General features: G+C 41.4%; 2 protein-coding genes across 9 annotated transcripts; one reads left to right on the forward strand and one right to left on the reverse strand.

Moving 5' to 3' along the window:
* The first annotated feature begins 1,040 nt into the window (after positions 1-1,040).
* Positions 1,041-8,723, forward strand: LOC101758819 (pre-mRNA-splicing factor 38). 8 transcript variants are annotated; one of them, XM_022824231.1, is made up of 11 exons: positions 1,041-1,242; positions 1,347-1,459; positions 2,822-2,894; positions 4,176-4,271; positions 5,078-5,533; positions 5,657-5,778; positions 5,909-5,999; positions 6,139-6,265; positions 6,350-6,377; positions 6,408-6,453; positions 8,097-8,723. In XM_022824231.1, the coding sequence occupies exons 5-11, from the start codon at positions 5,244-5,246 to the stop codon at positions 8,557-8,559; spliced, it is 1,167 nt and encodes a 388-aa protein (XP_022679966.1). In that variant the 5' UTR covers positions 1,041-1,242; positions 1,347-1,459; positions 2,822-2,894; positions 4,176-4,271; positions 5,078-5,243; the 3' UTR covers positions 8,560-8,723. The 8 variants fall into 8 exon arrangements, with proteins under 8 accessions (XP_022679966.1, XP_004952119.1, XP_004952118.1 ...); XM_004952062.4 differs by having other exon boundaries at positions 1,048-1,250; positions 6,350-6,453; XM_004952061.4 differs by having other exon boundaries at positions 1,048-1,242; positions 6,350-6,453.
* Positions 8,724-8,828: 105 nt separating this feature from the next.
* LOC101756281 (RNA pseudouridine synthase 4, mitochondrial) lies at positions 8,829-16,616 on the reverse strand. The gene is made up of 10 exons (XM_004954696.2): positions 16,271-16,616; positions 15,445-15,516; positions 14,057-14,197; positions 13,918-13,965; positions 13,759-13,836; positions 12,427-12,540; positions 12,213-12,305; positions 10,338-10,449; positions 9,606-9,652; positions 8,829-9,502 (listed from the first exon to the last, which is right to left on the reverse strand). Exons 1-10 carry the CDS (start codon positions 16,310-16,312, stop codon positions 9,140-9,142), a joined length of 1,110 nt encoding a protein of 369 aa, XP_004954753.2. The 5' UTR covers positions 16,313-16,616; the 3' UTR covers positions 8,829-9,139.
* Positions 16,617-16,619: the final 3 nt, after the last annotated feature.

Consider the following 16,619-nt stretch of genomic DNA (forward strand, 5'->3'; position numbering starts at 1 on the left):
ATTTTGCAGACAAATAATTAGGGGATTTGCTGAGTAATTAGGGCACCACCACCAACGACGGCGGCAGCGCTGGAGTCCCGTCTTACACATGATAAACACACAAAAAAAAAAGCCACCGGCGACGTCTACTTCACCGACTCTAGCACCACCTCCGCGCGCGCGCAACACGCAGATCATGATCCACCGCGACACGACGGGGCGGGCTGCTCAGGTACGACGCGCGGGCCAAGCGCGTCGCCGTGCTCAAGGCTGGCCTGCCGTACCCAACGGCGTCACGCTGAGCGCCGACCGGACGCACGTCGTGGTGGCGCACACGGGGTCGTGCCAGGCGTTTAGCTACTGGCCGGATCAGAGGGGGCCAAGGCTGGCCGCTACGAGCTCCTCGCCGACCTGCCGGGCTACGCGGACAACGTCAGGCGAGACACCAAAGGAGGCTACTGGTTTGCGCTCAACAGGGAGAAGATCAACGTGACGGCTCCGGAGCACCTCGTCGGCGTCCGGGTCAACAGGCAACAGCAAGGGCGCGGAGCAAGAGGTGATGACGGCGCCCAAGGGTGTCACGCTTAGCGACATCGCAGAGAAGGATGGCAAGTTATGGCTGGGATCAGTGGAACTCGACCATGTCGGCCTAGTTAATTTTAAATAATTAGTTCTTTATAGGTTAAGGTTAGATAATTATTACTCCCTCCGTTTCCAAATTATAAGTTATTCCAAGAGTCAAAATATTTTATATTTGACCAAAACTATAGAGAGGATCATAAAGGTCTATGGCACAAAATAGATACATACTATGAAAATATATTTAAGAAGAAACTAAGGGCCTGTTTGTTTCATTGGAATTGGCTGGAATTGGAATTAATTTCCAAAGTCATCTTGTTTGGCTGCTCCCGGAATTGGAAAGAGGGATTCCTCAGGAATCCAATCTATCTACCGCACATTCCGGACCCTAAAAAGAGGAAATCGTTTCCTCGGTCCCGACCGGACTCTTTCCCCCCGCGCGCGCCGCCCCGACTCCTTCCTCCACTTCTCCGCGTGCGCCGCCGCCCACTTCCTCCGCCGCCCCCTCCTCCACTTCTCCGCCGCCCCCTCCTCCACTTCCTCCGCCGGCCCCCTCCTCCGCTGCCCCCTCCTCCGTCGACCCCCTCCAGAGCCGGCACAGAGTGCGCCGCCCGTGCACAGAGTGCGCCGCCCGTGCCGCTCCTCCGCGCGAGCAGCTTCTCGCCGGCGACCACACGCCACGCGGTGAGCCGGTGCTCCTTCCCCCTCTCCCTCCCTCTCTTCCTCGTCGACATACACAGCAATTTCTCTCCTAACCCTAACCCTTGACTCGATTTGTTCTTTTTTAGAGGCTGTAGACAGATCTGAGGGAAGGGAAGCATAGGGGGGAGGAGGAGGAGCTCGGCAGCTATCCATTTTACTCACTGGAAGATCGACGTGCACCACCAATACTCCTGCCTTGGTGAGTCCTGCAGATCTAAGTTTTAAGCTTGCTAGTTTTAAGCATGAACTGCTAATTAGTTGTCTATCAAAAGTTTTAAGCTTGCTAGTTTCTACTTTCAGTAGAATGGAGATATGTACTAGATTTGTGTAAACCATAGCTCTGTACATGTGTTTCTACTGTTTTATAATTCCTGTTTTGATGATAACAAGTCTCATTCAGCATGGTGATTTATGTTCACTAATGTATGTGCTGCAGTAGATCTGTATAACCATGCTTTCTGGGCTTCTGGCAGAATTAGTGCAAAAGAGGCCATCACAGTAGTATAATTAGTCAAGCTTTTTCTTAGAGCATGCAGGAAGGTCTTCCTATTATTAATTAACTCAAACTTTTAGATAATATAAACAAGTTTGGATGAGAAATGCAAAATTATCAATTTTATAATTTGAAAATTGTCACCACTCATCTGCTTCATCTCCTATTTCCATATTAGTAAATAAAATACTAATGTGGTCAGCTTACTATGGTCAGATCTTTTGCTGCTGCTTGTTTGCTTGACAGTGATGTAATGTATGGTTTTTAGGCTCAGAGATAGGTTCTCAAATGTTTAGCATAGCGGCATCTGGCCTAAGAGTTGCTAGTAGTTTGTGCCTTACTGATGATTCTTGGTTGTTATGTTCCTACTCTATTTTGGCATACTAATGTGGTAACAGGAGGTTATTGAAATGGACTAATGAAGAAAATCACTGATCCAGAACCTGTGACAGATCTAAAGAACTAAATTAAAAGAACTCTGTTTTGCTATGTGGCAATGTATTATTGTATGTACTGCTTTGTTTCTGGTCAAATAAAGTAAGTTATATCTGTGAGCAAAAAAAGACTAACTGGACTAATATTAAGTAGAGGAATTCCTGCAATTTACTAAAATGGTTAGAATTTAAAAACTGATGTGGTTGCATATATTGTCTTAAATTTTTGTGCCATTGAGTATTGATGGGTGTATATAATTCAAGTAATGACTGTCTGATGTTGCTGCGTCTATATGACTAGCCTCTTCTCATTTTTCTTTTCAAATGCAATTGGTTCCTATCTAACGCTTGATGCTAAATCTTCATGGTTGCTGACTGGATGAACGTGGTCTTAAGAGATGTCAGCAAGGGTTCATGCATATGCATAGCTTCTAATGCTCCTTTTTTTTGCCCGTTCCATGAACCAATGTTTGCCTTGGATAAAAAATAACTGTTTTATCACCATTTACATGTGCCTGTTAATATTGGATGTGCTGTTTGCCTTGGATGTGCTGTTTGCCTAGGTTCAATTATTCATTTAATGTTACTTAAGGCCAATTATTTCACTGTCTCAGATTCTTTTCTCTTTTGTTAGCTATTGGTTAAGGCGTTGCTGGGCGGCTTCAAGAAGGGTGCAAGGAACTGATATGCTGAGGCACTGATACATTGTAAGTTCAAAGATTAGCGAGTGGATTTAAACGATGCTGCATAGTGCATACACTATACACTGTTATGCTTTCATTGAACTTGGATAGTTGTAATAGAACATGGAGGGTGGGATGAGTAGTACTAGTATACATGAGCTGCATATGCAGAATTTTGAGTGCCAGCAACAGTCCAATGTATTTTCAACATTTGCAATTGATCCTCTTGTACAATTGCACCAGCTCCTTGCTCCATCGATGCCGTGCCTCTTCTCTTCACCTCAAATGTACTGGTTGTGCTTCATGTGCCAACTGTTTGCCCTTTTAAATTTGCCAACATGGTGATATGCTTTGTAATCAGGCAGTGACAAGCTGATGACATTGAATAAAAACTATTTTGTACACCTGGTGCCAATCCCCAATGTTTTGTAGGAATATATGCCATTTTAGTGCAAACCTGGAGCATCTCCTAGAGTGAAATTAGGTTAGGCATTGGGGCGCTCCAGAGTTCAGACTATTTGCCAGTATTATTTTTGTTAACTGATTAAACTGTAACACATGAAGTTACTAATTATCCAAAATGTTAACTGATTATTTGCCTGTATCATTTTTACTGACTATTTTCTAGCAGATAGTTAGCCTTTATTGCGTTCAGTGAATAATTAGATGTACGATCAATGTAGCCTGTATGTTAGCATAGAGAATCTTACAGTAGGTAGCATATTCTGTTATTCCCATGATTTCCTGGAGACCTGGACTGTTTGACACTTAGACCGCATAGCTTGACCCATATAAATTTTATTACTAGATAAAGCACTTGCCTCTTGCTGGACCCCCATTACTTTGGTGTTGCTCTGGTTATTGGCAAGGCTAGCAGCAGCCATGAGCTGTCTTGAATCATGCATATTCTGAAACTTCGCAATAGTTTTAGAATAACTATTCAGGCTCTCTGCATATGAACACAGAAAATATTAGAACTGCAGTACAGGTAAATGGGGGGACTAGGAAGTGACGGTAAGCAGTTATTACTAGATAAAACTGAAGACACTGTTAGGTAAAATGTGCACGATCATCGTACCTTTCGGACCAAGATTGTTCTTGTGGCTGAACTCAATCAAGTCCTTCATGTGATTCACCACCTCCGATATCTGAACAATCTTGTATTTACCGTGCCAAAAGAGCACTACAGAAATGGATGTCAAGTACTGAAGGTGAAATAGGCTCACTAACATGTTACAGATGGTTTGTGTGGGAGTAGTTCACCAATGCTTGATGATTGATCCACTTCCCCATTTCTTGTTTCAGATAAATGGCTATCATCAGCTTGAATGTCAGAGTGTTCCTGAGGCTGTTTACTCTTATCTGAACTTTCCTTTGCAGCGTCACCAGATCCTGACCCAGGTATCACCCTATGTATACTTTGCAGGTTCAATTATTCATTTAATGTTACTTAAGGACATTTTGATAGTGTAGTCTGGTACATTTTGATTCTGCAATATATAACTGGACAGAAACAAGCATGGATAGTGCATTCTGTTTTTTGGACCTGTTGAGTGCATTCTGTTTTTTGGACCTTGAACCTTGTTGAGTGCATTGATTTGCACAAGTAGCCAAGTAGAGAACATTGACTGCTGACCTCTCTAGAAAAAAAATATATGTTAACTGAGAATCTGAAATCCTTGTTTTTTAACACAAGAAGTTACTGATTATCCAAAATAGTGTAGCATTTTGATGATAAATTAAAATATTCCTTTTTGCATATGTGCTTTAGATGCCTGACAACAACATAGACTTGGTTAATACAAGCATGGAGCAAATGAGAGAGATGAGTAGGAAAAAGAGAAAAAGGGTGGCTGCTTTATTTGTTTCTGCTGTCATGAGCATGATTGTGCACTGGTATCAGCGTAAGAGACCTAGACATATTGTTGATCCGAATGAAGTGGCTGAGAGAGATGTAGCTACACGCAAACAAATGCTAAGAAATCTGTACCAAGGATCAAATGTCTATTGCTATGATAGTTTGCGCCTAACTAAGAGATTGTATGGGTTTGAGAGTTCCTTCTTTTCTGAAGAAGGAAAAAACTTTTACGTATCCCTCGTGTCAGCACCATAGGATTCCAGGGGCGGACCCAGTACAGGCCCAGTGGCGACACGAACCGCCACTTAAAGTCTAAATTTTCAGTAGAATCTGACCCATTTTCTTGTAGCTCCGAAGGCCCATTACTTAGCAGGGCGCCACTCATGTTTTGGGCTGGGTCTGCGGGCACGACCGGCTAGGGTTTTGTTTGCAAACCCCAATCTGATCCCCACCACCACGCAGCCGCAGCCGCCGCCGCCGGCGAGGGGCGACCGCGGGGCGCGGTTGCCGAAGGGATGGCGAACCGCACGGACCCCCTCGCGAAGAGCATCCACGGGACGAACCCGCAGAACCTGGTGGAGAAGATTGTGCGCTCCAAGATCTACCAGAGCACCTACTGGAAGGAGCAGTGCTTCGGCCTCACCGCCGAGACGTTGGTCGACAAGGCTATGGAGCTCGACCACACCGGCGGGACCTACGGCGGCAACCGCAAGCCCACCCCGTTCCTCTGCCTCGCGCTCAAGATGCTGCAGATCCAGCCCGACAAGGACATCGTCGTCGAGTTCATCAAGAACGAGGATTACAAGTACGCCTTTCTTTCTGTCTGCCGATTTCTAATTGGTTCCATTCTTTTCCTGCCCCCCCCTCAACGGCTTGGCAGTTCCTTTCTGTCAAATTGACACGGCATTGATGTTGCTTTTCTCGGTAGGTATGTTCGCGTTCTGGGGGCCTTCTACCTGCGCCTCACCGGCACCGTTGCTGATGTCTACCAGTATCTGGAGCCACTCTACAACGACTACCGCAAGCTCAGGCATAAGCTCAGCGATGGACGTATGCACCTGCTTTTCCCCAATTTAAATTCCTCAAAACTCATTTGTTTTTGCACTGGTAACTGTAATTAAACTTGGGGTGAATATTTGGGCTTGCATTTATTTACAAAGGTATTCATTTTTCATTTCAGAGTTTGCACTTACCCATGTTGATGAGTTCATCGATGAGTTGCTGACCAAGGACTACTCCTGTGATACAGCCCTCCCCCGTATTCAGAAAAGGTTTGTTTTAGTCCAAATGTTCAGTGAGCCTCTGAGGTGCTCTAAAAATCGTTTTCTGCTTGCTCATATCTTCAAAAAAAAAAAATCTCTAGCGTTCAGTTTCATCTCATGAGTGGACTTTTGTGGATTGTTTGATCAGATGGGTTCTTGAAGCGTCTGGAACTCTAGAACCAAGAAGAAGTGCGCTTGAGGATGATTTTGAGGAAGAAGAGGAAGACAAGGAGGAACAACCTATGGAAATTGACCAGCCTAATGGCCATGAGAAGGTTGACACACTTTTCAATTCAATCTGCAGTGACTCTACCAAATTTTAACTTGGTATGCTGAATTCATTTTTATCATCTTTTCAGGATAATCATCGTGGAAGAAGCCCTGCAAGGGACCGGGACCGGGACCGGGACCGGGACCGGGACCGGGACCGGGACCGGGACCGGAAACACGAAAGGCATCACAGGTATGCTGCTCTCTATGAACTGCACTCATATTTTGGTTTGTTATTGAATTATTCTGACTGTTTCTTGGCCTGCTAATTAGTGTCTAGTATCAATATTGCTTGTGTGAAAATAATGTATCAGAGTAAAAAAGATGAGTTCACTAAACTCAAGCTGTTAGCACTCTTTTGATTGTGTGATGTGATCTCTTAAATTTCAAGCCAACAACGTTGTAAAATGCCTTTTGACTGGTTAATGAACCTGAAGTCCATTCCTTTTTACTAATCATGAGAGCCATTCTGCTTAAGTCATACTTTTTGGTCACGTGTCTAGTGAGCGCATGCATGTTTTGTCTTTGTTATTGATAGCTCCAAAATAAAATACCATGCCTTACTGTCATTATAGAACATACAGCAGTTTTGTTTTGCAGAACTCTGTTCTTACTGATATCCTGTTGGCATTCAGTGTATATTATCTGTGTTCTGGCTAACTGCAGAGTAAAAACTCATTAAATTTTGTCCTAACGCCTATACGGCAGATAGCGTTGAATATGATGTCTTGGACCAGCTTAATAAAATAATGTTCTAAGTTCTGACGATTGATAAAAATATCATTTTTTTTAATTTCTAGTCTAGATGCCTTTGATTTTTATTCTTGATACCATATACTGGAAGCTGTTGCTGTATCATTGCAGTTTTCATATCAGTGTTACTGCCATGGCATGTTAATATCAAGAGCCATTGGTAGGTAAACTGCTTCCTAGAGTGAAAATTGTGGCTCTGCCAGGTTTCTCTGCACTGATAGTGTGCAGTGAGAAGTATGATGGGCCAAACAGATAGAAAGTCATAAATAGCTTGGAATTTAACATCTTCATATCATTTCACTTGTTTTAGTTTACATTGAAGTCCGTAGCATAATTTTCTTTTCTTTTGTTTCTGCATATTTTCTGGCTGCTTTGGCTGACACATTTCAGGTTTTCACAATAACTTGCTTGCTTTCATGAAAGTTTAATGTGTAACATATGTTTGGTTTCTGTGAACTACTTAAATACTTCTGTTTTCTTTATTAGAAGTGTATAGGTTCTGATGTACTTGTCATATGTTGATCAGCCAAATGATCATTATATCAAATCTTGTTTGCTTTCAGTAAACCAAGGGTGTAACTGGGATAAAAGAAATGTTAATGATTTTGTATTAGCATTTTGCAAACACTGTTTCTGGTATTGTAACGTAAAAATTGTAACTTAAAAGTTTGGGGAAGGCTGGATTTTTTATCAAGTAAATTTTTTTACTAAAAACAGACCTATTCAGTCCAAAGTATTTCATCAGGTGTGGATAAGTAATGGATAGAAGAACAAAAGGTTGTTGAAACTGAAATGTGATATTAAATTGGAACACTGTGGCCAGTATGGTACTGTGTGTCTTGCTAATGAGTAATACAGTATGATACTTGTTCCATTTGATTGCCATGCAAGTCAATTTGGTTATTTTTACTGTACCTCCATAGGTGTATTATGATGACTACTCATCTCTTTTTGGCCATGGGGATTTGTCTTTAGTAAAACATTTGACTTGAGAATTTTGCTCCCTTGTGATTGCAGTGACTTGATGTTTGTTGATTTAACCGCCTTTAGGTAATAACTGCTGCACTTCTATCTCTGCTACAGGGACCGAGATCATGATAGAGATCGGGATTACGATAGGGACTATGGGAGAGGACGGGACAGAGACCGAGATAGAGATCGTGAAAGGGACAGAAACAGGGATAGGGATCGCGACCGTCACCGTCTGCGAGACGATGACTACAGCCGAGACAGGGACCGAGACCGTGAGAGGGATGGTAGGGAAAGGGAACGCCGGGACAGAGACCGTGGCAGGCACAGGAGCCGCTCAAGGAGCAGGGATCGGCGAGACAGAGACCGTGAAGATGGAGAGTACCGCAGGAGGCGTGATCGTGGCAGTGTGAGTCCTCGAGGACGTGGTGAGGATGGCGCCACAAGGGAGGAACCGAAGAGGAAGAAGGAAAAGAAAGAGAAGAAGGGAGAACCAAATGCTCCGGATCCAAATGATCCTGAGATCATAGAAATGAACAAGCTCCGGGCCTCACTAGGGTTGAAACCGCTGAAGTAGATTTCTTGCTGTAGTGTATTAATACGAAGCTTGTCAGCTGTGATAGTTTGAACTGGAAATGCTGAGCTGTGGATATGCATCCAACATTTTTTTCTGGCTTCCTCAGCTTCGTGTAGCTACCTATTAATTTTAATGTAACGATATCATTTGATTGTTTAGTTGTCCATTGCGATGCATGTTTCGATTGTGACTGCTTAAGCATGAAGGAAAGCAGCAACCGTGCACGTTATGCTGCGCTAGTCTGCTGAACATTATTCTCATACCGTGCATATTAATGTAATCCTTAAGTAAATAACCGTGCGCATTAATGGAACCCTTCCTTAGGTTCGTTACATGTAAAGTAGGGTTTCTCTGGAGCAAACATAAGACTTGTTTTATCAACAATATTTCTCTGCTTATCTCATCTTTCAACCACTATAGATAGAGGACCCCAACTCAATCAGCACTAATGGCATAAGGCTGTCCCAACTACCAAGCGAAGCTTCTGCATTGTCTCAAAGCAAAATCCACAGTTAGCCAGTTCCAGCATTACAACAAAGCAACCACCAACCAGGCATGACCAACCGATGAAAGGACAGTATTACTTGTGTACGGACTTCAAAATCTCCCAGCTCAACCGCATATGCAATGGCAATGGAGCAACAAAGCTGAGCTTCTCAAGATCAGAGAAATTGTGGTTGGATTCTGAAGACTGCAGCCGCTGCATAGCTGCTGAGATGTCAGGAAGGATCATCTGCTTGCAGTGTAGATGAAGCTGAGGCTGGTCCTCAGCTACGCTTCCACCACCCAAAGCGAGTCCAAAGGGAAGCTTCCTTTTCTTGAGCATTTCCACATCCATTGCTTGCGGAATGGGAAGAGGCATCCAGTTCTGGTGCGCTTGGCGTCCGTACTTGTAATCCCCAACAATTGGTGTTCCAAGAACCTCTGCACAATGGACTCGGAGCTGGTTCGGTTCAAGAAGAAAACATGAGCAAATTTTTCAGTGTCTTCAAGTAAGATGAAACCAGTTTGTTCAGAGATGACTGACACAGGAGTATTGTAATTACCTGATGCTTCCTTCCAGTACGAGGAAATAGTTCTAACCAAGTGTAGCCTACAATTATTAGCAAACTTTCAATATTATTATTTAAATCACAATAATACTCCCTCCGTTCCAAAATGTAGGTCGTTTTAGCTTTTCTAGATGCATAGATTTTGCTATGCACCTAAATATAGTGTTATGTCTAGATACATAGCAAAATATATATATTTAGAAAAATCAAAACGACCTACATTTTGAAACAGAGGGAGTAGTTATCTGTAATTGAAGTCTACATCATATTAGGATGGGTTTTCCTTAAAGCAGTCTCATTGCATCACATTTTGCTACTTACTGATAATTTCCCAAACTCTGTCCCTAAAAAAAGACAACATGTTCAATAATATGATGCATTGTATTCAGCAATCTGTTTAATTTGCTAAGCTTACAGTGGCTCATCCAGGACTTGAAGCACTAGAAAACACAAAATTGGATCATCAATGATAATAGCAGACCAGACAAATGCATCTTAATTACATAACAGTTTTACCTTGCTGCCTATGCTCATATTTTTCTCTAACTGAATTCGTTTTTATTCACATATCATTTGTAGCTGTTTGACATTATTCTCATTAGCAGCATTAGTGTCCTAGAGTTCTACAGTTGCTCATGCTACTTATTACAGGCCATTAGTTATTTACTTCTCTAGTAAAAAGAACAGAATTTGCTCTTCAACAGGCAATTTTTTGTTTCTTCCTACCTTGCGGACAAGATTCAATCACACGGTACTCTGTCAAAGCATCTTGAACAGAGGCAGGATTGGAACCAGCGCAAACAGTTAAACGCTCCGACTTGCCATCTTGTAATACAATCTGTGAAAGTGCAAAGCACCACCATAAAATACTGCCAATAGAAACAGCAGGAAATGGCAAGCAATATAGTGGGTGAACAATGAAAGGCCTAAAGCCTCACAGGTAACCCAGGAACTCACACACAGAACACACACGTACACAGTAGTCTTTTGGTGCTGCAATTGCTTGCTGCCTTTTCTGTTTTCTTCTCTATTTATACACAGCCGAGAGCTACAATAGGGCCTGTAATTGAAAGCTAATAACTACAGCCATCACTACCTTGATTGGCTTATTATTCTCACTAACTAGCAGCTGGAAATCTGCTAAGTAAATAGGCTCTGCACCTAGACACTCTGAACCTGGACAGGCTCTGCACCTAGACACTCAGAACCTGGACAGCACGCACAGGATTACTCCTAACGAACAAACCATATGGAAAAGAAAGAAGAGTTCTGAGATGGATCAGAGTTCCAAAAGGTGTAGGATAAGAAATAAAAGTTTGAGACAACAAAAATAATGGAGTTCTATTCCAAAACGTAACCAAAACTCAGTGATTGACTTCACAAATCAATAATGCAGTTACCCACATGCATGATCAACTTAGCTAACCTGTACTAGAACGAATGTATTTTTTATATGTATTCCCATAAAAAGAATGAAATGATGTTTTTCCTCACTTTTGTTACCTCCCTATTTATCATTTAAAACAAATCCTTGTAATATTAAGTTGGAGCAGTATGCATCGGACAATGCAATGCAAAAGGCCAGAACTCCTTTTCCATTATCTAAGAAAAACCAAGTCAGTGGCTGGCTGGGTGCCAGAGTTAGAGTACGGGTGGATATTGCCAGTTGTACAAACTACAAAGTAGAGCGAGAGAGGTGCAATTTTCACTGGCAGGTATCTCAACTGATTCTTAGTGATGGAAGTCACATATGATGCATATCTTTCAGGAGAACAAAAAAAGAAAGAAGTATATCTGATCATGTAACTGAGCAGACACAGGGGCTTTGTGGAACGATTTTGTTTGGCACTATGGAGCCATTTTCAACACAGGAAAAGGAGTCAAGGTTGTGAGGGAGCCAGTGAGACAGCATCTCTCAAGTTGGGAGAGCACATGAGAGATTTGATTTGCCGTCACCATGTCATTAGCCAAAACTGGCAAGAACCACCTCAGGGGGCATATGTATACAGTTCTGTAGTCTCAGGCTAAATAGGCACAACTTACTAATTGAGAAGGTTAAATAGACTTCTTTCCCTGACAAGAAACCCCTACAAGTTTCCATGCGCTGGTACCTCCATTGAAAATGAAAGAAAATAAAGTAAATGGATGAGACCTACATATCTTTTCATCATTACTTCACCCAGAAGAAACAAGTTAAAATGGAAAACTCGCCACTCAAAGAAACTATAATCTGGGTCTTGCCATCAGAAAAATGACCAACTGTAATTTTGCCGTAAAAGTCAGGAACATCTGCCATTACTGTAACTTTTATTACTCTTCTTGCAATAAAAACAAACAAACTCAAAAGTATAGTGCTGCAGCATCCCTGAGAAAACAAAAGGGTCCCTCTTTGATCTGCGACACAGCAAATATGCATTGCACCTGATGGCCTAACAAGTAAATGATTTGTTCATACAAAACAAGTAATCTTTCAGATATAGAATTCCTAGTTTGAGTTTTTTGTTCAAGACTTTCAGGTTAGTCCATAGTCACTGAGTTGTGCACATTTCTAAACTGTAAGTAAGATAAATGCAAAAGAGTTGCAACAATATTCCTACGAACCTTTGCAAGTGGAGCTGACAACAAGCCCTTGGAATGCCTAGGTCTTCCAATAACAAGTGCAACATATTTTCTTTGCAGTACTTGTTGAGTACCCTTGACATAATGGAAAATATTGTGAAGATACATGTGAAGATAATAACATTGCTATTGCATGAGAATACAAAATGCTGCAGGATTGAGTAATATTATTTCTAAAAATATACGTTTAACTTACATCAGCTAAAGCATCAGCAGTTTTCTCACGAAATATAGCATGCATAATGGAAGCACTAAGTTGGGTTCTTCCCAGAACAAGGACGCCACTGCAATCCCTATCAAGCCTATGGACCTTGTGAGGTAAAAAAATAAGAACGTTAATAAACACGAAAGGCATGCATAAACTAACAAACAAGTTGTTTATTGAAATGGCACCAGCATAATGCCAACTTTCCGAGGCACTAAGAATATAAAGAGAGCTTGCATAATCTCAGAAAACATGCTACTTTAACGCTACAATACAGAGTATTATGGTATTGCCAGTTCCAACCAGAATATAGCATTCACTAATTTGAGATTGATCTCCTACTCTACCTTGAAACATTCATGCCGAACTCTGTTTCTCTGAAACAAACATTCAATAGCTTCTTAAGAAGCCTACCAGAATACCCTTATTCTTTGTTTCACCCACACTAATGGCATGTCGAATTGTCAAAATGTTCACAGGCCACGGAGAAACCATTCCTTTATAACAGCTAAATGTCACAAGAGATAGACTAGAGTGTAGACTGGGAACAGCATGGTATTTGGGGTAGGATCATAAAGAGGAATGGGAAGACATAGATTATAGGCTCCCATGCTTGTGACCCTGACAGCAGGCTCCTACTAGATTACAGGGCTTAGCACTAACACCAATTAACTCCTCTAGTATAAATGCCTCACACAAGTGCACTTAAAATAATCAATACTGATTTGTGCACTGTTGAAAGAGATGATAGCCAAATAGCAGCTACACTTCGTCAAGGTCCTTGAAACAATGTTATCAACCACACTAAGTGTTTATGCAGGTTGGCAACCTTGACAAGGAGAGCAGGTTACCAGCCTTGATATCCAGCTCTAGAAATAATGAAGGCACCTAAACCAGTATGACAACGACAATTTTCTTGACAGCTGTCACACTACATTTTCCAAAAGAAATATTATGCAAAGTATCACCTAAAAACACATCGATTGTTTTTTTAACAAAAAAATGTCATTGTGTTCTTGTTAGTTACTGTAAGATGAGGATTGATATTTTATATAAGACTAGAACAATGATCTTCACAGTCTATTATTTAATTTAATACTACTAGACATCTTATTCTGTTTGGGTCTTCAAATTCTGCACCCTGATTTTATAAAAGCTATAAAAAGGTCCTGTGAGCTCTTCAATGCAAATTTGAGTTAACACTTCTAGCTCATTGAAGGAAGTAACAGGATTTTAGTTAAGATAATACAGCAGGTTTGCACAATTATACACATGTACCATGGGCACTGCAAGCGAGTAGCAACTACGGCGTACAGAACTCACCAGTCGAGGTGCTTCAGAAGAACCATCCTCGAACAGTGGCGCCAGTATATCAATACTATTTTTTATGCCAACACCACCCTTAAGAATTAAGAAGCAAAAAGGTTTAGATAGGACCTGAAATTTTCTGAAACTGCAGGGAAAGAACATAAGAGTATTTACTTGCACTGGCATTCCAGGTGGTTTATTGAGCACAATGATGGCCCTATCCTGAAACAATTACAGATGCCAATTGCCAATAAAATTATTTATCATTCAGTCTAATCAACATATCTTTCAAAAAATAAATATAAATTTACACCTTGTATATCTCAAGGCTGCGTAGAAAATCAATCTCATTCTTGCTACCAAATTTCTTTGTCTTCTCAGAAACAGAAGATTCTTGAATGTTAAATGGGAGAAAAAGAATATCACCAGGCACAAGTTCATCTTTTGCTGAAACCTTTCAAACAATTAAAACAAGGTCACATACTGCAAGAGAGGACTCAGTTACTAGTCAAAACATTATGATCTATAACCTTATTAGGCTACAACTAAACATGGTCTCCCTTAATAATATCATTGGATGTTCTTCGTCCATGCCACTTTTTTCTTTGGCAATAGACAATAAATACTACAACAAAGCATGATAACTGTATGAGGATGCAGTGCAAAAAAACAACACTTTTTTATATCAGACAATAAAAAATGGTTGAATGAAAAATACTGGACATGCAACATTTCAGGAATGGAAAAAACGAGGGGGTAGGGTAATGAAGAAAATGTGAATTAGATGGTCCTGATAATTGCTAAAACACAAATGATTTATCAAAACTGAGGCATTATGTTGAAACTTTGTTGCTGATGCCACTAGTCCAAGTCATTATTTGGTCAGTGACTGCTATTGCATCATACAAGTTATAAACCATGAAAGCTACCAAGTTTCTCATTTAAGTGATAGTACTATGTGAAGATAGGTGATTAAAGTGAAAAGGATTTGCTAATCATCGTTTCACTAACATGTAGTTCCATGAACCAAAATGCCCGTGATACATTGAGCATCAAATTCTCAAGGCAAAGAATGGAGTTCAAAGTCCGCAAAATTCAATACTTGGTGGAGCAACTCTCCGACCAACCTGATATTACATGGATCCGTTTGGCATTGTGGTGGATTTTCTAAAAGAACTTATTTCTTTCTAGATATGGACGTGAGAGTTGGTTATGAGCATCATTTTAGGATCCATAACACAAAAAATATTACTAGCATTAGTAAAGATTGCCATCCTAGAGCAGCACAGCACAGCAACCACAAACCGGCCCTAAATAAAACTGACGATTACATGTGCATATAGGTTTATATATTAGACGAAGGCAGATCTTTTATCTAATCACCATTTTTACGTGAAGAGAAGTTTGTGAATAAGGAACACAGCACCACCTTAATGTTAGCTACATTGATTTAAGATCATAAACCTTTTTAAGAGATCATTTGCAGAACCTTAAAGTTATAACTCACTCAAATAACATATTTTATTTCTTTCAAAGAATATATTCACATTTTTTCTCAAAAGTGTGTATACGCCAGCAAGTGTACGATGTATCCCAATTTACAAACTACTCATGACACAACTTGTGAAGGAAAAGCATCTGAAGGGAAAAATTAAAATTCAGACTGTCAGGTATTTCTGATTCACTCATGTCATTCATTACCCTTCTCAACCAGAGTTGATCAGCAATATCATCTGTTGAAGAGGTATCAGCAGTCAGAAGATTCCTCTTAACCTGCAATAGTGAAGACACAGCGCAAGAAATATTTTTTTAGTCAGAGGATAAACTGTACCTTCATGTAGCAGCACTCAAGGGGGCAAAATATTACAAGTTTGCATAGAGAGAGGACAGAATAAGTAAAAAACACAAAAATAGAATGCTAATCTCCCGCAATTGAGCCTCAACACTTTTGGGACTCAATTCCATAAAGAAATAAAAAAAGGCATGCTCCAAAGTACCTCATGCTTACAAAAAATCTCTATTAACGATTTGTGGCCTCAGATGAACACTCAGCTTGGAAGAAATTACACTGCCGTTTTCCTTCCTTCTATTGAAGTAAATAGTGACCACTGAGTCCAGATTTGGAACTTCATATCAGCAAATACCTACCTCTACGATTTTTCATTGGTCTTCTATCGTAAATGCTCCTTTTTTTAACACATTATTATGTGAGCATGCTACTGAGTGTAAGTTCTTCATGAGGGATAAATTTGCATCCAACTCGAGATGACTTTCAGTATGTAAGTCTTCCTTGTGCACATGCTCATCCATACCCATTCATGCAAACATTTTAGAATTCTTTTCATGAGCGTTGATACGTAAACCAACTACAAATTCACTATCCACAAAGACCAAGCAATTAGCTAATCATGTAAGATCTGAAGAAGAACGTAAATTTTATGGTGCTTCACTTTCCAAGCTAGGCGAATCAACTGGGAGGGAAGAGGACAAGCACTGAAGCATTTGTTCGAGCACGTTGTGCGCGCACCTTGCGGAGGCGGAACAGCTTCTGCACCAGCGACGCCGGCATGTGCGGGCAGCAGCGCCGCACCCACCTGATCGCTGTGTCGTTGGAGCACGCGCCTTCTCCTCCGTCCCTTCGGGAGATGGCTCGCGCGGCAGCGTTGGCATCGAGCGGCGCGAAGGGAGGGAGCTCCACCCACCGCTTCCTGCTCCCCTCCCCACCGCCACTGCGACTGCCGTTTTCTAGCGCGCTGTGTCCCGCTGCGGCGCACAGACCGGCAACGTGCTGTTTTAGCGGCTTTGGAGCGGCGGCGGCCCGGCGGCGGAAGAGTTTCTCCTTCCCTCCGTCATGCAAGGCTGCTTCACTACAGGGA

This window comes from Setaria italica, chromosome I (genome assembly GCF_000263155.2).
Source record: "Setaria italica strain Yugu1 chromosome I, Setaria_italica_v2.0, whole genome shotgun sequence".
Classification (NCBI taxonomy): domain Eukaryota; kingdom Viridiplantae; phylum Streptophyta; class Magnoliopsida; order Poales; family Poaceae; genus Setaria; species Setaria italica.

Coding starts and splice junctions, on each gene's coding strand:
- LOC101758819 (XM_004952062.4), top strand. CDS start 5,244: ATGGCGAACCGCACGGACCCCCTCGCGAAGAGCATCCACGGGACGAAC. Junction 6,000..6,138: donor CTCCCCCGTATTCAGAAAAG/GTTTGTTTTAGT, acceptor TTGTTTGATCAG/ATGGGTTCTTGAAGCGTCTG. Junction 6,266..6,349: donor AGCCTAATGGCCATGAGAAG/GTTGACACACTT, acceptor TCATCTTTTCAG/GATAATCATCGTGGAAGAAG.
- LOC101756281 (XM_004954696.2), bottom strand. CDS start 16,312: ATGCCGGCGTCGCTGGTGCAGAAGCTGTTCCGCCTCCGCAAG. Junction 13,837..13,917: donor CACCTGGAATGCCAGTGCAA/GTAAATACTCTT, acceptor TTAATTCTTAAG/GGTGGTGTTGGCATAAAAAA. Junction 10,450..12,212: donor TGTCAGCTCCACTTGCAAAG/GTTCGTAGGAAT, acceptor GCACTTTCACAG/ATTGTATTACAAGATGGCAA.